The sequence below is a fragment of the Pseudoliparis swirei genome, chromosome 24 (assembly GCF_029220125.1).
Source record: "Pseudoliparis swirei isolate HS2019 ecotype Mariana Trench chromosome 24, NWPU_hadal_v1, whole genome shotgun sequence".
NCBI lineage: Eukaryota > Metazoa > Chordata > Actinopteri > Perciformes > Liparidae > Pseudoliparis > Pseudoliparis swirei.
In genome coordinates, this window is record NC_079411.1 from 21,551,196 (window position 1) to 21,572,384 (window position 21,189).

Sequence of the window (21,189 nt, forward strand, 5' to 3'; positions counted from 1 at the left end):
CTCTCTCTCTCTCTCTCTCTCTCTCTCTCTCTCTCTACTTTATTATTATTTGTGCCTCGTGCAGAGTCTCAGGTGCAAAGTGTGAATTAATATTTCAGACACTGGTCCAGTGACAAACCTTTAAATGCATTAATTAGTTTAATGTTTCCAGTTGTTTCCCAAAAATAGCAGAAAGAAATTATCATCAACCGCAATACTATCATTATTATTATTGTTATTATTATTATTAAATAAGTATTAAAAAAGAAGATCTGTAAATTACTTTATATTCGCCTGGATTGCCTGAATTGTAGAGTTTTAATCATAGCCTTCCTGTGGAGCCAGTTAATACTTCAAACTTCAATTTTACGGGCGATTGAACTAAGCATGTTCCTGACAGAATTGATGTATGTATTAATTTCCTTTAACTGTTGATTAATTAGGCTGCGCTGAAGGCTCAAATGGAACAGTTTGTTTGAAAATTTGCATATTAATCAAATTCTAGTTGATCATATAAATAATCCAGGCGATGTGCTCTTTGGGGATGTAGCTTGAAAACATATAAATCAGTAAACATGTAAACTATAAATACTACTGCTGCTGCAGAATGTCCACTGTATTCAAATCAGAGAAGAGTAAAGAGTCCATCTCATTATTTGGACTAAATTTAAATTTGCTGCAACAAATGCTCTGAACATTACAACCACAGCAACCCGTTATGCTTGTTTGTCTTGTACAGTAAATAAAGAGAGAGCCGAGAGAAAAGGATGCCGATTGGCTGATGTATATTTTGAACATTTTGGAACGCTCTATTATGTAAAAAAGGAAGAGAAGAGCTGCCACCTCATTGATTTTGAAGTGCATCTGCTTCGCAGTCTCGGTGGCAGCAGCAGCTTCACAGGCAGATGTAGTTTGGGGGATGATAACTGTATACAATGATAACAAAAAAGAATGGTTTCATACATTTATACATGCTTTATGTCAGGAAGAAGAGGCTATACAGTAAACTGCAGTTAGAAATGAACGCAGACTATCATGTCTCTTTAAATAGTGCTTTTGTGATGATAAACACATCATCCTTTCTTAACATATATATGTGGTTAAAACTGTATTAAGAGCTTATAGTATTTTTAAGCAATGATGCAAATCAAGAAATGAAAGAGAAGTTTCAGACACAAAAAGGTCATAAGCTGCACATGAATCCAATTTATAATCGAAAATATGATATATATATATATATATATATATATATATATATATAAGTATGATTGTAGAAATGAAATAAAGACGGCAACATTTTATGAATATGGTGGAAAAGTTACAAGGTATAAGCAATGGGCATTTTAGTGCAAACACACCAAAATAACTAAATAAATTGCTAAATGAAGTCAAATGAATCAGTCGTGATGGATAGATCTGTGAGGGTGGATTCATCATTTAAATTAAATGTGTCAAACCACAGTATGCTTGGTTATGAAAAAAGGTTCATGACACAAAAAAACCAGTGTGCGGCCACCGAGGAGAAAGAAATGCAGAGACACCTGCTGGTGTTCACAGGGCAGTGTAGTGAGCATAACCAGCTACGTGTGTGTGTGTGTGTGTGTGTGTGTGTGTGTGTGTGTGTGTGTGTGTGTGTGTGTGTGTGTGTGTGTGTGTGTGTGTGTGTGTGTGTGTGTGTGTGTGTGTGTGTGTGTGTGTGTGTGTGTGTGTGTGTGTGTCAAAATTAAATGTGTAATTACATCAAATGAATACTACAAAGTAATACTGAGTTGATGGCATAAGGAATTGTCAATACATTTGATTTTTGACAGATTGTGCAAGATTTACCAAAATAAATGAGAGGAAATGTAATGTATATTAATCAAAAGTGGTGAACACATTAGAGTACCTTAATGAAAGAAAAACAAATTACTGCAAAACCAAAATAGTCAATGTGATGATATGATATTTAGCATTTAAATGGCAATTGTGGATATTAGAAGGCAGATATAAATCTAAATTAAAAACAGCATTTGAAATACGAATTCTGTCTGTGTTTCCTAGAGAAAATCCATTTAATTTGGTTTTGATCTTTGATCCGATACATTAATTAAGTTTGATTTGGGTTAACAAAACATGCTTTTTAATGCAGACAACAGATCTGCTCCTCACTCTCTCTCACTAATTATGTTGAATTAGATTTAGTGGAGAGATTGAATAATAATAGTGCTCTGGTGGCTGTTTTCTTCTGACTGTAATACTTACTGACCAACACATTTGGACACATCCACCAACTGCACATGTTCCTATACTGGAACTGTAGCCTACTATTAAGCAGTGATGGGAAAAACAGTGACTGAGTTTTGATCTTTTAATCCGCCAGAGGTATCAAAGGACTCCTTGCTGTGGCTTTGTTGGAAAAGACCTATAGTGTTTCTATTGAAGAAAGAAAACCATAAAGCCCTCAGTGCTGAAGAACTGTGTATTGATGTTCTGCGTCGTGCTGTCCACACTGTTAGATTGATCATCACGAGCAGTTCAAATAGTTCTTTACTCACTTACCCGTTTATTTTAAATAAATAGCTTAATCTGCATTTCTGTGGTTCGCAGTTTTGAAGGAAACCGCACTGAACATGCGCAGTTCAGCGCAGCCTTGACGCTCTTCAGCACTCCCCTCTGTCGCAGACGTGACGTCATCAGTGTTGGCGGTTTTTTGAAAAAAAAGAGGGAGCGATTGTTGTTGTTGGTTTCCGTGTTGCGGAAAAAAAGAGAGTGAAATTCAGATCTTATGGTAAGACTGGACCTCCTTTGACGAATTATTGTCGCGCAAATATGTACACGGCGATGTGAAATAATATGTATTCACGATAATTGTCGAGAATATCGGCCATTGTAATGTCACCTTTTCACGAATGCATCACGAGCCAGAACCAGCCGACATCTAATAAAACCTCAATTTCGCCCCTGCGTGTGGGTTTCATGTGTTCGTGCTCAGGCCGAGGTGAAGCTCGGCGGCCAGGCGACAGCGGAGCTGTCGGAGGCAGCTCAGGCCGAGCTGATGGACCAGTGCGAGGAGCAGTTCGCTCAGCTGGAAAAGGTAAACTAACGTTGAGCCAGGCATGTCGTTTCCAACCAGTCAACCTGGTGTGCAGAGAAGCTACACACCGCACACCTGTTCCGTTTGTGTTGCAGCTCCAGAATGAGATTATACTCTGTGAACCAGATTTCTGCGAGAATCCTCAGCAGCCGGTGAGATGATTGTACATGCTCGTTGCTGATCCTTTCAGTTTAATATTTACTCAATGGTGACAACATGGAAAACCTTGAAGTTTAAATTGCTAACATCATCTTCAAAATGTCATTTTTATACAGCCTTTTATTGTACGTATAATGTACATCAAAGGTCTTTACAGAGGCAAGCAGTATAACCTATTTATCTGACTAATAAACCATCAATTATGCAACAAAATGATGAAGCACAGGGCTTGGACAGCCATAAAAAGCTCATCATACCTAGCCATTCTAGCACCACTAACTTTGAACACGGAAACTTAATTAAACACAATGCGAGAGAGCTTTCAAAAAAGCCTTTTTCCCCCTATGATCCCACAGATGTATGTTATACATTGTGTGAACAAATGATGCAGCATTTAAAAGTTAATTCATCACTAAAGGTATATCATTGTAGAAAAACAAATACCCCACTGCATTACTGCTTCAACAAACGAGAACGACCTCATCCTCACCTGTTGACACAGATGTACTAACTTTCAGTTAAAATATCACAGAATCGGTATCAGTATTTTAAATAAAGTATTTTCAAACTTAGATGATGGATATCCATTACAATCAGCTACCACTAAACCATTGTTCAGTTAGAATGTTCCTTGTCACATTTGACAAAACTACTGTTGTTTCACATTCATTAGGTGTGCCATTGGTGTATGTAAATAACTTAATAACTAATCAATAGCCATCATAAATATGATGTCACGTGTTAAATCAGTGAATATTCTTCTTCAATAGGCAGTAAATCGACTGATAGCAACAGAAGCTGAACTGAAGCAGTGGCTGACCGTGAAGCCGGAATGTAAGTCCTCTCTTCACACTGAAGCTGTAACACTAATGACATATAAGTGCTTACAACTGAAATATAAATACCACAAATCATTACCAGTTCCTCTTGAATCGAGATTTATTTTTCAGACTTTGTAACTTCATCAAATTATAATTCCAGGCTTTCACATAATTTTCAATTGTTATACCTGCTGTTGCTACCTGTTTGCTATTACAACATTAGCGGGTATAACAAATTATTTCTAGTATTTGTTTATTTATTTTTGTTCTATCCAGTGCTGGCATCCAATTCAGAAGTTTTACTTCGAGCTGGAAAAGAAGAGGTAAGTCTGTGTGTGAAATGTAACATAGAAGACTTTTAATTTAAATTCAGTTATAGTTATGCAATCCATTTTCCCGCTTTGTTTTCCACAGATGCTCAAGCTGTGCTCTGAACTCGAGATGGTTCTTTCTTGCCATGAAGCAAAGAGAGACAAATTGAGAGAAACTAAAGAACTGTGCGTACATATTTTAGTAATAGTACTTTTCTCAGAGCATGTACATGTTTCTCTTTTTTTTTGCTCAGTGTTTGTGTGATGATGTTTGTATTTTAGTGAACAAAAGTGGTTGGAGGAGAAGAAACAGGTGCTGATAGCTGCCAATGACCATGTTGAACAACTTCAATTGGAAAAGGGGACCTTTTCAGAGCACAGGTGAGCGTCATGGCGATCTCACTAAACTAGAGTTCAAGATTTGAGGTGTTTGTCCACTAGAGGGCAGCAAAACACATTAATTTTATTAAAGAAGGAACGATGCACATTCATTAAAACACGCAGGTGAGTCCATCATGTAAATGTGCCAGATTGAGCCACACAAGCTCATTTTCACCTACAGCCTAGAGCACAAACGTGCCAAAGCACTCCATTTTACGCAAACTTCGCTTTGAAAACTGTTTGTAAGAACCAACATGGTGTGTGCGTTTGTGTTCCACAGTATATTGCAGGACACCAAGATGAAAATCCAAAAAATGAAGTTGTACCAGGAAAGGTTGATGGAGTCACTGGGGGACATACTGGAGAAGCACGTCCCTCTCCCTCAGAATGAAACCAGTACGAATAAGAAGAACAAGGTGCAGCGACCGGTTCTGTGTTTGACGATTGTCCGTGCCGCCTGTTTACGTGCCAAACCGGTGCAGTTACCACACCGGTGCAGATAACCATCTTTTTTTTCTTCTTTTTTTTAGAACATTGCCCAGGAGTTGGATGAAGACTTGATTTCACTTAATGAAATTCTTGAGGTGGGTTTTGATTCACTACAAAATCAATGTTGATGTCCAATTATGTTTCCTTGTGAAAGGAATATGATCTTGATTTTTCAAATTATAATACAGGTGTGTGACCATGTAGCTTTTCACTTTAGAATTTGTCTTTGGTGCTGTTTTGCATAACGGTGTGTGTATATATATATATATATATATATAAACAAAATATCAACTGTGAAAGGCTTCTACTGGGATGTTGAAACATCTTTTTCTCCCCCCCCTCCCGTTCATTTGAATTTGAGGTCAGGTGGTTGTAGACATAAGTGTAATCGTCTCAAACTTAAATATGTTTGAAAATATTCATGTCATAGTGTAAAACATCCAGTATTTTCTTGTCATGTCATCTCCTTCCAGTTTAGAGAGATAAATACAAATCAAAATCTATTGAACTATCTCTTTATAAATGCTGACCTACACACTTGTTATAGGTTGTCATCGCCGTGCACCCTCCTTTAACATCAATCTTCCTCTTCACCCTCCACAGCTGCTCATGAACAAGGTCCTGACCACACCACACGACCCCTATGTCACACTGGACGGCACATTCTGGCCACCGTACGTGGAGATGCTCCTCCGCTACGGCATTGCAGTGAGGCACCAGGAGAATAACTTCAAGATCCGCCTGGAACCCTTTTGTTAAAGCAGTGGTGCAATAGGCATCTCACGTGTCTGCTAATGTTTATAATTCGAGTCAGATTGTATAGTGCCATCATTATGTATATTTATGTTAGCTTGTATAAAGAAGAAGAGCTGGGGAAAATATGAGGTTAGATATATAATGAAGTGTGAATTATCAAATGTGTAACTTGCCCAATTAGGCTTCACACCTTATTTTCTTTTTTAAAGATCTGTTGTACAGAGTAACCATGGGTCCATTCAAACATCAGATACCACCTACATTGAAGCAAACTTAAATCATTAGGTTGATTTTTATCTTAAGTACATATTATCTCTGATCCTTTGTCAAGATTAAATCAGCAATGAGAAATGAGAAGTTTTGTATTCATGACTATATTTGGTTTCATTTAAATGTGACTTTTTAAAAGCCTCAAGGTAGCCAAGTGTTATTTCGATGTATATATTTTCATGTCCAATAAACTTAAAACCATTTCATTGATCGTCTTCTCATGATTTATGTAGCTGGATAAACTTGTAGTGCAATGTATTCTTCTTTTTCTTATCTATGAAAATGAAAACTTTTTCAAACGAAACGTTGTGCGTCACATGACGTCAGAACCGTCGTCCAATCAGACGCATGCGGCGCGTCATCTTTAGCATTCCTGTGGGCGGAGAGGGGATATTCCGGTTCCGGGTGTTTTCACATCTCACTCCGATGCTCTTCATCACCCCCCGATTATGGTCTTTTATCGGTAACGTAATTCAATTTACGAGTGGGGTTATTTTGTATTAAAGGAGTCCAACTAAAGCCGTGACCATGGCAACCCGCTCGGAGAGAGAGAAGGCCTTTAAACTCAACGAGCAGCACCAGAACACCCTGTCCAAAATGCTGAGAGAGGAAGACAACAAGTACTGCGCCGACTGCGAGGCGAAAGGTACGACATTCACACTGTCTGTTTTTTTTAAACAATTCAGCTTCGCGGAGTTCACATTATCACTCGGAATTCGTTGTGGTTAGCTGAGCTAACTGGCTCGAGCTCGTCAGCTGACATCTCTTCCCCTCGAGCTAAACTAAGTAGCTAACTAGCTAGCTGACTTCTCTAAATGTAGCTACACAAGCCTCTCGCTCTCCCTTAACGCCGCCTTCAGAGCGTTTTACAAGCGTTTAATAAAAACTGGTGCAGCTTCTCCACGGGAACTTTGTTTCCATGTTCCGTCATTGGGAAAGAATGCACCGCTGGCTTTTTGGCACTTTTAGTCACCACAAGATGTTACATGTTGTGTCTTCTTCTTCAGACGCCCCTCTATAATCCAATCACATTACTGTTCGTTTGCTTTATTAGGACCAAGATGGGCATCCTGGAATCTGGGAGTATTTATCTGCATCCGGTGTGCTGGCATCCACAGGAACCTCGGGGTGCACATATCTCGGGTCAAATCAGTCAACCTGGACCAATGGACCGCAGAACAAATGCAGGTATTGTTTTGGTTCCCCATGCACTTTGGTTCAATTACAGAAATCGATGCTTTTAGATCGGTTTAAATAGCTGTGGTGAGACATTATTGCAAATGCTTTGTTGGGTTAAGGAAAGTTATTTGTGCATCCTTTCTTTGAGCACTGTCTGTGCTCCAGTGACAACCAGCCGTTCCTCTTCAACGCCTCAGACCTGTGACAAGCCTGCACATGTATTATAAAGGGGTACTCTCAATAATTTAACACTGTGCCTCAATAAACTTGGTTGACGGTGAAAGATCCTAACTTGTAGTCCATTGTGTGAGTCGAGCTTCAAACATACCTACAACTCCTATAATGCAAATTGATTGGGTCGGTCACTACGCTGCATTGATGTCATTTAGAACTTACCATAACTGCCAGTTTTCAGCTTGAAGTTTACTGATAACATGAACATACACGTTGTAATTATTTATATTATATAAACTACTGTCCTTTTTCTTCTTCTTTTTGTTAAGAGTATACAGGATATGGCCAACACCAATGCCCGGCAGCTTTATGAAGCAACCCTTCCAGAAAACTTCAGAAGACCTCAAACAGACCAGTATCCTTCACTGCCAGCAGACACCCTTAAAATAACCTGAAAGTGCCATACTGTATATAATGAAGCGATTCATTTTTCACACTTTTTTTTAACCCTTTCTTTCTCTTAACTCTGACCTAAGAGCTGTGGAATTCTTCATTAGGGATAAATATGAAAAGAAGATATACTACAGCAAGAATGTAACCAATGGCAGCAGTGTATGTATCCAGTGTTTTTTATACTAAATAGCTAGAATGTTCATGCTTTTAAAAGTAGTGTACACACTTGTGAAAGCAAGTGGCATCAGTTTTCCTGTTGTTCATTTGTAGTTTGTTTTGTTGTTTTTTTTTAGCCAAAAGATGCTAAAAAAGAGAGGCAGCTAGATCGAAGCAGCAAGGTGACCTACACCAAGATAAGCGTGTCATGCACATTCCTTCATGCTCCTCATCATTATTATTGTCCCATATCTCCTTACTACATTTATTTATTTAATCTACCATTGCTTTTAGAATGAAGAGTCCAGGCCAGCGCCCAAAATCAGCCCCGCTAAGACTACAGAACCCTCTGTGAACCTCCTGGGCCTTGGTGAGTACCTCAGTACTTTGTGTGGTGCTGGAAAATAAAACATTTAATGAAATGTGCCTTATGAATGAGCTGACTGAGTCTGAGATATTTATGTCATCTGGTTAAATGCGTTTTCAGCTTGTAATTATTCTCCCTTTTATTGCCGGTTCCAATAACTGAGCGGAAGACGATAAACTCATTGAGCCGTGAGTTTGGAGGGTTAGACAGCGCCGTGCAATTTTAGATAACTGATTTGTATTCCATTTTAATAACTTTAAACATTATCGCATGTTATTGCTGTGCTTTAACACCAACCACGACCGCTTCTGTTTGGAGCTTGTGTTGTCCTCACCGTCGGTGTGTGTGATGAGTAAAGGCTCTGTTATCGTTTCAGTTGCTTTTTAGCACCCATGTAACATCTGACAAGAAGCAGACAAACCAATACGCTCCGCTGTGTTCTCACTACGCGAATGAGAACTTTAGTGACGCCGGTTCTCAAGTCGCAGTTGAGGCAGTGAACCACAGCGAGGTTTGTTTCGTGTGTTTCTCAGAGGAAGCGTACAAACTGCTGACTCAGCCGCCGTCGTGAGCGACCGACTAGTCACTTCTGGTTGTTTACTTCCAGGCTCGGACCTTTTTCTTTTCTTTGGGGAAGCAGCCTGAAATATGATACGGGTTAAACCGTACAATGGGGACTGTTTGACACATCGTGAATGGAGGCCACGCCTAATCTCAGTTGCTTCCAGCACATTTATGCCAACCATACGGAAAGGTTTTTACCCATGGGTCCATTGCTGGGTCCCTTGCAGCAGGTTTTGCAGTGAATATTTACGAAATATTTCTGCATTGATGTGTAGAAAATGAGTTTCTCATGGCCAAATGGAGAGGTAGAACTCCAGGCGGTGTGCACTTATCCCCCTTTCTTTAGATGCGATGGCATTAGTTGTTGAATGTGCATATCTAGGAATATGCGTGTTATTGCTTCATTACAGCAATTACATTTACAGTTTAAAGTAAGATGACATATTTATGCTACTGAGGGGCGCTGCAGTATTTGGATGTTTTGTGGTCACTGAGCTAATGAGCGCTAATATGTCTGTATTGTAATAACTATGACGCTGACTGCCGGCGGTGGGAGGGCCTTAAATGAAGAGAAAGATGACACGTATTCTCACATTAGCAAACACAAGCCCTGTTTGTTTTACACCCCTTTCCACAGCAATTACATGACGCATTATGGTTTTATTTCCGGTCTTTCATACCTTCTTGTAAATCCCGGTAGAATGTAATTGGGAGTGTCTTCAGTGAATTGTGTTCAGCATTTTTTTCCTGTAAAACCAGTTTCTTTAACTCTCCGCCACAGACGTACCGGCAGCTGAATCCACTAACAACGGTAGCACGAGCACAAGCCAGAACGACGATGACCTGGATATATTCGGCCCCATGGTATCCAACCCCCTCCCTTCATCCTCATCTGCAGCTCAGTTTTCTCAGGTAAAATCCGGCAAGACGTCCCCTGTTCAGATTTCGTACTAATTTCTAAATGACGCTCAGGAGAGCTCGACTAATGGTTGTCTAGTTGTACAACCGGAATGAAGCGCGCAGTAGGAAAATAAAAAGTAAAATGATAACTACCGGCATCAATAGCCCACGAGACGGAAACACCAATACGAGAGACGGGGAAAGAGGCGGAGATAGAAAATGAATGTAGCTAATGAGGCAATCAGTGGAATAAACATTTAAATAGTGCTGCAACTGGTGTGTGCGTGTGTATTTATATAGTCTATATAACCTTTTATTAATCGTCATTCATTAAAAACCTGTTTTGTCAGTATTGATCTCCCGATGTATTCAGCCGAAGTCGCTGTTACTTAGACCGTCATCTGAAATATTTCCTCCTGTCAGGCGAGCTCCGGGAGCGCAGCCGGCACTCCGACACAAGCTCGAGCTGCAGGGGCAGCAGGAGGCGGAGCCAGCTCGGGGTCGGGGCCGGGAGACCTGGACCTGTTCAGTGACGCCAGCAGCGCCGCTAAGACTGAAGACACGACCAAGAAGCCGCTGTCCAAGGACTCCATCCTGTCCCTCTATGGGACCAACAGCATGTCCCAACAGGCCCCTGCTGGTGAGGACCCAGACATGACAATGTGACATGCAACCCAAGTCATCGTCTTGTATCGTCTTTGAGACGTAATCATTTGTATTTCTCGATTCCTAAAGCATTGTACATGTTTCCTCCAAAACCTTAGTGTTGCTAAACAAAGTTTGCCTAAAATTGGGAGACATTTAAAACAATTTAAATCAGGACCTACTTGTAAGGCAGGAGAGATTGCAAATCTGGCCAGACATTTAATTCCATCTTGTTCTACTTTACTCTGTCCTGCAGATGCATTTGTTCTGCACCATAAAATATTGAGGTTTGATAGCCATCCCCCATAAAGCTGACATGAAATCAGAGAAAAAATATGCTTCCTATAACTTCAGAACTTGCCTGAGGATTATTTTGAATTATTTATATATATATATATATATAAATAAATAGACAAAGAAAATGGGGAAATTGTCGACCACAACTAACTCATTGCCTTCATTCAATTCAGTTTATTTGTATAGCCCAATTTCACATATTACAAATTTGTCTAGGAGTGCTTTACAATCTGTACACATAGACATCCCTGCCCCAAAACCTCACATCGGACCAGGAAAAACTCCCAAATAACCCTTCAGGGGGAAAAAAGGGAAGAAACCTTCAGGAGAGCAACAGAGGAGGATCCCTCTCCAGGATGGAAAGGTGCAATAGATGTCATGTGTACAGAAGGACATATTAGAGTTAAAATACATTCAATGAATATGACAGTGTATGAATAGTTGGTAGTAGGCATATTCATGGCAACATTATACTCCTAATTTTCAACCCCAAAATTATGGAAACTAGTTCCAAAACTTGGGGCTGCAGTTTGAAAACAACTGGACTAGATTATCATTTTGCTCACCGAGGTAATGGGATCTATGTGGCGAACACGATCCTTCAGGAGCAAATGGATGCCTGCTTGTATTTCCCAGCACAGTTCCGCAGACGTGTCATACTCCTGATTAGCCGGCTCCTAAACAAACACACAGACAAATATTTGCCTGGTTTTGGAAAACACTTCACATCAGTTCTTCTACCAGTTCAGGTTTGAGAGCCGTATTAACATGCGTGACGCTCTTCCCTCTGTTCCGCATGTCTTCCTTCCCCCCTCAGCCGGCATGTTCATGGGCCCCTCCCAGATGCAGTTTCCTGTCCAGGCCACTGGTGGCTATCAGGCTTTCCCCGGCATGGGCACCGCCATGCCGCCCACCACCGTCATGGGTGCCATGATGGGGCCCAGTCCGGGCATGATGGTGGGGATGACGATGCCCAACGGCTTCATGGGGAACGCGCCGGCCGCCGGTGTGATGGGCATGGCGCCGAGGATGATGGGACCACAGGGCGGCGCGTTGCCTCCGGGCATGGTGCCCGCTCAGGGCATGTACGCCATCCAGCCCGGGCAGCAGCCTCCGTGGAACATGGGTCAGGTACGGAGAGCCGTGAAGCTGTGTTGATTACTGTTGTAGGAGGGTATTTAAAAAACAACTCTACAGTGTCGTGGCCATTTGTCGAACGAAATCAAACAAAACTATAAATCAAACCGCCACTGATGCACCGTGGGTTTCGGTGTTGACGCATGCAAAAGAAAGTAATGTCCATTTCCGCCTGTTATTATTCTGATCATTTATTTCTTAAACCAACAAAAAAAGAAAAACAAAATGTTGACACTTCCTCTCTGTGCTGTGGTAAAACACCATTGGCCACCCTGGTGCATGCTGGTCCTGTGCCTACCCACCTCTACATATAACTACAGGTGCCCCGTGTCACCCAATCAGTGAACCTAAAACTAAAACTATTAAACTAAACTACAACTATCATCAGAAACAACTAACATATCAAGATATAACCTAAATAAGCAATAAATAATCAATATTACTTTACAATAAAACCTAAATACAAATGTCAAATTAAATAGCTCCAACAAACAGTGCTGTGTGTGTTGTGTACATGTACGCCTGCTTGATTATAGCAACAATCAGTTATGATTGTTTGTTTTTTTGCTGAATATTCAGTGGAGATCATGATTTATTTACACGATTAATCACCGGCTTTGTAAGCATGTGTTTGGAATTAAATTGTTATAGTTAAATCCATCAAGTGCAACATTAAGAGTGTAGATCTATAGAGAGCCTTGTGCTCCAGTAAACAAGTCAGCCATGACCACATTGGTTGTAAATATGAACGGTGATGGCGCAGAAACAAAAGGCACACTTACAAATCTTGGCTCGGCACACCGATTGGCTGTTGGGCCGGAAGCATGAAGCCCCGCCCACCCTTACAGGGAGAGAGGGTGGACGAGCACTGAACGACGAGGTCAGGACCTGGGGTGCTGCAAAGCCCAACCGTCACCCCGGGCCTTTCCAATCCGACCCAAAGCAACTCGGGCATCGCATTAATCGTTTGTCGACCCATCTTATTTTCATAAATGTCCATATCGCAATTTAAATTCTATAAATTGCACCGCTTTAAATTCATGTGTGTGTGTCAGTTGTGGTTTAGTTGTCCATGTGTCCACACAGCTATGATGAAGCCAGAGCTACCAACTCTCACGGTTTCGCCGTGTGACACACGCTTTTGCATGTTTTCACACGCTCTCACGCCACACAACCAATATCTCACGGCAAAAGAAATTCTGATTTTGGGCTGAGGCGCGTTGGTTTCTTTTCAAACTCCCCGACGATAGATGGCGCTAAGGAGCGCATCTATAAACCTATTCGCTGCATAGACATCCTATTTACCCCAAAGAGTCCCGAAGTTAGCAACAGAAGAAGATTTTCAAACGGACACAACGAGCAGAGACTACGGTGTGTTAATGCAGGGCTCTCAAGTGTCACGCATTGAGCGGGACAGTCACGCATTTCGGTCTTACGTCACGCACTCCCGCCACACATCGTATTTCTCACGCTGAAAAAAAACTCTCGGCTATTTAATGTTTTAATGTGCCGCAGCACGCAAACATGAGCTGGTCGCGCTGCCCTCACCGTGGAGGAATCAAGCGCTCCCCTGGAGTTCTGCTGTGAGGAGCCACTTATCAGCCAATCAAAAAAATGAAATGGGCTACACAATAGCCAATCAGAAAAAAACTTATCTGTTGTATCTGGGTAAGATTTAATCCAGCAACCAATGAAAATAAAGCATCCTGGATAGATATGTCACTCTTGCCTGTCTTCAAAACTTGAGAGCCCTGTTAATGACATGTGGTTCAATTAAGTTCTCACTCTCTTAAACTTTAAATCTTGAAATAATGTGTTGTGTTTGTGCGTGTGATTTTGTGTGGTGATGTAAACTCAGCTGTCATAACAAGCAGCAGGAGAGCACCTTGTTAACCTCTTGGTATACTGCATGCTCAACACATCAGAGCATTGTTTGTTAAGGCTGCCCACATAGCATTTATCACTTTATTTGCAGGCCTAGGAAAAGGACCCTCTCAAAAAATTTCAAAACAGCTCTTTGAACAAGTAAGATGTATTCTAAAAAATTTAACATAAAGACAGGACATTTGTGCAATAGAATTAGTCATGTTTTTGTAAATGAGAGTAGAGTTATTAAAAAACATTTTAATTATTTAAGGTAGCAAAGATGCCTCGTAAAAGACCTTTGCCAGGCCAGAATGCAGGGTACAACATGGGTACAACATGGGTACAACATGGGGACAACGCCACATTAATTCAAATTTCCTGATATTTGAGCCACCAACGTGTGTGGCTGCGTGCGCGGCAACATTTTGGTCACCCCCGACAAAATCTCACTCCAAGGTTCGATTATTAAAATAGTTGGCAACGAATCTCATTATCGATTCGTTGTGTCGCGCGATTATTACGGCGCTCAATAAATCGCGGAGTATAAACAAAGTTGAGTTGAGCGCAGAGCGGCGCAGGAGAAACCAAAGCGGAGGGAGAGGACAGAACGCTGCGTTGTGAGAGCCAATCAGCGCTGAGCTGCTCCTCTGTTGATGAATCTAATTGGCAGACAACATTTAACGGAGCGGAGCAGCTCGTGAGCTCTGATTGTGTGCTCTTTTAATGAAGTATCGATATTAAAAATATGCTAAATCATATCTTTTTTTAATGTACGGGTACTTTGTTAGTATCGCTACACCGTGCAGCGTGACAGCAGCAGATGTAGCGGACTGACATTAAACATTCAAGTTTTCTAACTTCCCCCACTGCCTGTCTCTGAGCGCTGGATGGCCGAGACTCGACTCATCATCATCATTTTATTTATTACGAGAGAGCACCACACATTTTTTTTTCACTGCAATCTGCAATCTGAGTGAAAAAAAAAAAAAAAATAATCGTGTGTCTATGATATTGATCAGGGGGGGGGGCTGGGGATCAGAGAGAGAGAGAGAGTCAGTCTGTTGTTTCTGTTTGTTTGTGACCCCATCATCCCCATGAGTGATCAGGTTGCAGGACCTTTCCATTTTTTTTCCATTTGAAAAAACCAAATTTGAAATTTTGTATGTTTTGAAACTGTGTGTAAAAATGAACAAGTGAGAAGATGAGATATTAAAATTAACAACAATAATTCAATATATACGTATAATATATATAACATTAACATTTAAAAAAAAAATATTTTTTTTTAAATTTTTTTTTTTTTTTTTATTTTTTTTTTTTTTTACTTCTAGGCCTGCTAAAAATTCCATGAAATTCCATGAGACTTTTTCAGGTTTTTTCGATGACCCCTTGGAAAATTGTTTTGTTAAAGGGTTTGAAAAATAAAATTTTTTGTTTTTTTTTAGATAAATAAATAATCGATTAATTAATTAATCAAAAAAATATCGTTGCGGCCCTAGATTTGATTTATTTCGGATCGCGGACTACTTTCCTGGACGTGGTTGGGTTTCAGAATTGGAATATTACAATCCGCGAAGTTCTGCTCCGGTGATGACGTAGATCTCTCTCTCGCATCCTCAGGTGAACCAGCAGATGTCGGGGATGACTCTGAACGGCGCAGGTGTCCAGATGGCCTTCGGTCAGCCTCCATCAGCGATGGGCGGATGGGCCGCCGCCGGATCCGGCCAGGCTCTGAGCACGCCGGTATGGAAGTGAGACTTCGAGCGGCTTGATGAGTCAAATTAAAGGTTGCAGAAAGTGCAAAAAATATATATTGTGCTGCTTTGCACACCTCCCTATGAACTGATGCCCATTTCCATTGCGGCCCGGCCTTCAGAACATAAAATTGTATCTCCTTTTTTTTTCTTCTTCTCCCTTTCTCCATCTCTCTTTCTCTCTATTGTGTGAGTGAATTGGGATTCATACAGGATTACAGCCTGGCAGTTTCTGCCTGTCATGGTTTTTGATCATCACTTTTATTTTCCTTTTTTTTGGAGAAAAAAAAAATCTACAAGGAAGTAACAGTCCAAACAAACATGATATTGACTTATCAGAAAAAGCTGCAGGACCAGTTACACAAGCTTTTATTGTATCACTGTATTATTATAAGAATATAGAACATTTAATTGAATAGTATTTAACAGGAGAAGATATGACAAGTCTGTCAGTACGGCTCCAAAATGTACAGCACTCTATAGCCTTCTTTTAAAGTACTTGTGGTTCCCCTATACAATAAAAGTGATAATAAATGACTGGCTTTGATGCGTCTTCTATGATTTATATATAAATTTACCAGGGTCATTTTTATCACCTATACGTGCCCAGATTCAGATCCAGGATCTCACTTAACCACTGAAACTAACTATATCCACTACTTTTTGTATATTAGGAATCAGAAGAGCAGATTGTTCAATGGTAGAAATGAATAGGAGCTGTTCCTCTTCGTCACATGGAGATCAAAACATCCCCTTTTGAGAAGGTGAAGAGAAAAAGAAGAAGCTTTTGACTCCAATATTGTTTGAATTCGCAGACAGGTATTGGTTAATTATAAATGTTTATGGACGCAATATGTTTGTGAGAACTAACCAGAGGGGAAAACAACATTACAAACCACCAGAAGAAACTTATTAATGGATGGATTAATTTATCTAATGTGCCGTTTACAAAGGTCAACACAATCTTGTCATACAGTTGTGTCGTCGTTACGCTGAGGAACAGTCCACTACTGCTCCGGCCCTCTAGGTGGCAGTAGTGCTCCTTGAAGAGTCCAACAGGACAGACATGCTTCACAGCATTAACGTGATCATATGTGCAGCTCATTCAAGGTTTAGTGCACCCAGTGTTTCCTGCTGTCTGCTTATAAGAAAATGGAACAACATTGATTGTATTGACTATTTGTGTCAACAGATGTATCCTCCTCTCATCTAGGTCTGACAATTTTGCAAAGCATGGTAATTACATTTAAACAAATAGATCTTCATATAGACATTCACATTGTGTGAAGTTCACTTTTTCTTCCTTCAGTCTGTTTATTTAATTTTTTCAGGTTACGTGTAACAGGACATATTTTAGTTTTTTATGACATCCTATATTTTCATTTTTATGGTATACTATATGCTATTTTTAAAACGTACTAATTATTTATATTGGTACACTATATTATTATTACCTTTTTATAAAATGTTTATATTGCAAATGAATATGACTATGACAATTTAAAAGTATATAATCGTATGACAAACATAGATAGCATTCTGTATCGCATGTTTTTATATGCAGCACTATTTAGAGCAAGTGGTGGTCAAACAAGCCACAAATTAAAATGAGCATTAGTCAGAAACAAGCAGTGAAATAAAACATTCATTTATTATTATTATATGTATTTTGTATATTTTATGTTTACCATCTGTCCCTGTTTGTATGCAAATTTGAATGGGTCTAATTTGTTGAAGACAGAATATGCATCCCTGTTAACAGTTGCACAACAACAAGCTCTGTCAGCTGAGGGTCCAGGTGAGGGTCCACGTGTGGGTCCAGGTGAGGGTCTAGGTGAGGGTCCAGGTGAGGGTCCAGGCGTTGGTCCAGGTGAGGGTCCATGCGTGGGTCCAGGTGAGGGTCCAGGCGTGGGTCTAGGTGAGGGTCCAGGTGAGGGTCCATGCGTGGGTCCAGGTGAGGGTCTAGGTGAGGGTCCAGGCGTGGGTCCAGGTGAGGGTCCAGGCGTGGGTCCAGGTGAGGGTCTAGGTGAGGGTCCAGGTGAGGGTCCAGGTGAGGGTCTAGGTGAGGGTCCAGGTGAGGGTCCAGGTGAGGGTCCAGGTGAGGGTCCAGGTGAGGGTCCATGTGAGGGTCCAGGTGAGGGTCCAGGTGAGGGTCCAGGTGAGGGTCCAGGTGAGGGTCCAGGTGAGGGTCCAGGCGTGTGTCTAGGTGAGGGTCCAGGCGTGGGTCTAGGTGAGGGTCCAGGTGAGGGTCTAGGTGAGGGTCCAGGCGTGTGTCCAGGCGTGTGTCTAGGTGAGGGTCCACGCGTGGGTCCAGGTGAGGGCGCTGTGAAGCTGACGAGGCCGGAGTGACTTTCCAAGCCAAACTCAACAGCTGGACTCTCTGCACATGAAGAGGAGGGTCAAGAACATCTGAAATATTGTGGTTCATTATGAAAATGTGTTAGTACAACATTGGAATGTATTTCTGCAGTCCGCCGTCGTCTAAGACTGATTGGAAACACTGAAATAGTTGTGTTTCCCATGGCAACAGGTCTCAGGGGGGAGAGTCCAGACTAAAAGCATTTCACAGGATCTAGCCACACATGTTTTGCAAAAATGCAAAATACGTCACATAATTTAAACTCAAGTGAACTCAACTGTTTGACATCTCTGTTCTTGGCTGATTGAATTCTGAATTTGTTGGCTGTGCTTTACTCGTTGCCTCTTATGCGTTATTGTCCACATTTTGTAATTCCACCTCATGATAGCATCACAAACATCTGCCTCATTAATTTACAGCGCTTTGAAAGACGTTTTGAGTCTCTTTAAGCTTAAGTCTTTAACTTTTTAAGGAACTATTAGGCTTAGCAGTAAAACTTTAAGATGTTTTCTTCATCTTCGCACATGGAGGTCAAAGGTCACGGCTCAACACAACTAGAGGCAGTTAAACGCTTATTCTGTGGCGAAATGACCCTTTAAATGTCCACTTCAACAAACTCAATAATGGGGATGTTGATATAAAGTACACCAGATAACATCAAACAAAGACATTGTTGTTCTGTGAACATAGTTCTTAGACAACAGAGCAATAGTTATTCCTCTTCTCACTGTCGGCTCATGTTTTTACTTCCTGTAGTTTCCCGGCGCCGGCCCCTTGACCTCTCAGCCCTTGTCGACGCTGAGCATGCGCAGTGCAAGAGAAAGAGAAGCCCCGCCTCCTGCTGTCCAAAGTCAATAACCAAGGCAAGAACGCTTCAGCAGAGGATCTTTGTTTATTTATATGTAGGCTGCGCCTGGTTAAACATGCTTTGTTACATATTAATGTGAAATAAAATTCATTTTAGTACTCACTTTAAACATTTGACTTTACTGTGACCACTGTACTTGTTTTTGTTCAAAGTTTCTGAATCAATGAGATGGCAATGAAATGTGCTAACTTACCATCATATATTATCTGAATTCAAAGTTTTTTAAAAAAAGCTGTCGACTATTTATTTAAAAGCTTGTATAGGCCGTATAGTTTGATAATAAATACATATTTCGATACTCATATTGTGTTGAGGTGTAGGGAGAACATCAGGGCACTATTAGTTAGTCCAAATTGTAACTAAATCCAAGCAGCAGGTGAAAGATTACATAAGATTATGTCTCCAGAGAGACTTTTTTCTGCAATTTTTTGCCCATAGTGCTAGTTAATATATAGTTAATTTGCATCACTTTTTTCTGTATTTTGACCATCTTCATCAAAATTATTTTTAAAAAGCTTGTGTTTTGTTCTACCTTGGGTAGAGGTGTCTATAAAAACAAAAGCATTTGTGCACCTGCTATCTTTGTAATCTAAATTCCGCCTCTAGTTCCCATCAAACTGACACATCTCTCGAAATTACCAAAATAATCTGCTGATTTATGATGTTCATTTTGGAGAGTGCCTGCATATATTGAACTGATTTGGGACATGATAACTGAAGGTGTGGTTTGCTTTAACAAGGTGCAACAACTCTTTTTCTCTGGGTTTAATAAGGTTTCCAATCTCTCTAAAAGTATATCTTCATACAGGAAACCAGCACTAGGTGGCAGGAGCGCATTAGCTTTTGAAAGAAAAGGGAGTCGCCAAAATTAACTCTCAATATTATTTCTGCTTACTGTTCTGTGGGTACATATTGTATTTTCAATTCGCATCCTATTTTTTTAATGTATTTTCTAGTTGCCCTTATTATATTTAATCACTTATACATGTAGCTGGTTGTTGAGCTTCCTAACATTTCAAGATTCAAGATTCAAGATTCAAGATGTTTTATTTGTCACATACACACACAGGGTGTGCAGTGAAATGAAAGTGGCAATGCTCAGGAATGTGCAAGGGCAACAAGTACACACTATTTACAATAAAAAACACATGTGTGTGTGTGTGTGTGTGTGGTCTGTGGTGGTCCTGTCCTGATGGCCTGAGGAAAGAAACTCCGTCTCAGTCTCTCTGTTCTTGCAGCGTTGGTTATATAGTGTGCTAAATACAGAGCATCAAGTTTATAATTACTACTGCCTTTTTTAAGGTGCGTTTTGTTATACTTTATTGAGCTTTTGGACACAAACTTGCAGAGTTTGGAAAATCCGAGTCATACAGAAGGTGTTTACAGTCAGTAGCAGTTTATAGGGAAAATGTGCCTCACTCTGCCTCGGAGCGGTTTTGATCAGTGGTCCTTTCATTCGCTATTTCTCTTTGGTTATTTCAAGGATTTCAACAGAACACATGTCTTTAAAACACACTATTTGTCTATACACAATGCATGCTGGGATATACTCCAGTACACACCTCCAATGGGAAGCTTTAAAAGTGAATGCGCTCTTTATGTAAACTCCCTGTTTCATGATCGCACTAATCGTATTTACAATCCTACTCAGCCCTGCCCAAGTAAGTCCATCCTGTGTTCAGGATCCTGCATTGTATGCAAGGTGTGGCTCATCAAACCAACTTTGCCTGTTAAACGCCAGCCTTTAACCATCCTGCATTTCCAATTCAGATCCACATGCTTTGTTTATAACCTAGGAGACACGACTGTGTTTATGGTGGGAATGAACTTGCACATGGAGGGGAGAGAAACCCCATCTATCTCATGCTTGGCAGGGCCTGAAAGCCCCTGAAATGTGTTTTATCTTGCTCCACTCTCTTTACCTCTTAACTGTTCCTACGCCATGGCTACAGCTCGGGCGCAGTTTTAAAAAATAACTTTCACAGTAAGGTTCTCAGAGGTTTGGTATTCCTCTCAGCGTGTGTCAAACCTAACACTGCTCCAGAATAGAGTCCGCCGGTGGTGTGAAGAATGTTCCTTGTCTCCGCGTCAACATTCCTGCTGATACGGGGCGTCGGCCTCTGGTTTAACCATTGCTGATATGACTAATACTTAACTTGGCGTTTCACTGATATGAAACGCTGACTGTGAAAAGTCCACATTGAAACACAGCAGGCCCAAACTCAAGT

At 40.7% G+C, this 21,189-nt stretch overlaps 2 protein-coding genes across 2 annotated transcripts; both read left to right on the forward strand.

Moving 5' to 3' along the window:
* The first annotated feature begins 2,666 nt into the window (after positions 1-2,666).
* cenpk (centromere protein K) lies at positions 2,667-6,448 on the forward strand. Its single transcript, XM_056408537.1, has 10 exons — positions 2,667-2,749; positions 2,954-3,055; positions 3,151-3,207; positions 3,985-4,048; positions 4,312-4,358; positions 4,450-4,532; positions 4,629-4,727; positions 5,008-5,143; positions 5,258-5,311; positions 5,820-6,448. The coding sequence occupies exons 1-10, from the start codon at positions 2,747-2,749 to the stop codon at positions 5,973-5,975; spliced, it is 801 nt and encodes a 266-aa protein (XP_056264512.1). The 5' UTR covers positions 2,667-2,746; the 3' UTR covers positions 5,976-6,448.
* A 198-nt stretch (positions 6,449-6,646) lies between these two features.
* LOC130189632 (stromal membrane-associated protein 1-like) lies at positions 6,647-16,271 on the forward strand. The gene is made up of 10 exons (XM_056408530.1): positions 6,647-6,888; positions 7,297-7,430; positions 7,925-8,010; positions 8,132-8,207; positions 8,342-8,386; positions 8,499-8,574; positions 9,917-10,047; positions 10,459-10,675; positions 11,795-12,108; positions 15,601-16,271. The coding sequence occupies exons 1-10, from the start codon at positions 6,771-6,773 to the stop codon at positions 15,733-15,735; spliced, it is 1,332 nt and encodes a 443-aa protein (XP_056264505.1). The 5' UTR covers positions 6,647-6,770; the 3' UTR covers positions 15,736-16,271.
* The last annotated feature ends 4,918 nt before the right edge of the window (positions 16,272-21,189 follow it).

Excerpts from the sequence above, each read along its gene's own strand:
- cenpk (XM_056408537.1), top strand. Across the intron at positions 4,049-4,311 it reads GCTGACCGTGAAGCCGGAAT|TGCTGGCATCCAATTCAGAA; the intron begins GTAAGTCCTCTC and ends TGTTCTATCCAG. Across the intron at positions 4,728-5,007 it reads GGGACCTTTTCAGAGCACAG|TATATTGCAGGACACCAAGA; the intron begins GTGAGCGTCATG and ends TGTGTTCCACAG.
- LOC130189632 (XM_056408530.1), top strand. The coding sequence starts at position 6,771 with ATGGCAACCCGCTCGGAGAGAGAGAAGGCCTTTAAACTCAACGAGCAG. Across the intron at positions 6,889-7,296 it reads CGCCGACTGCGAGGCGAAAG|GACCAAGATGGGCATCCTGG; the intron begins GTACGACATTCA and ends TTGCTTTATTAG. Across the intron at positions 8,011-8,131 it reads AGAAGACCTCAAACAGACCA|AGCTGTGGAATTCTTCATTA; the intron begins GTATCCTTCACT and ends CTCTGACCTAAG.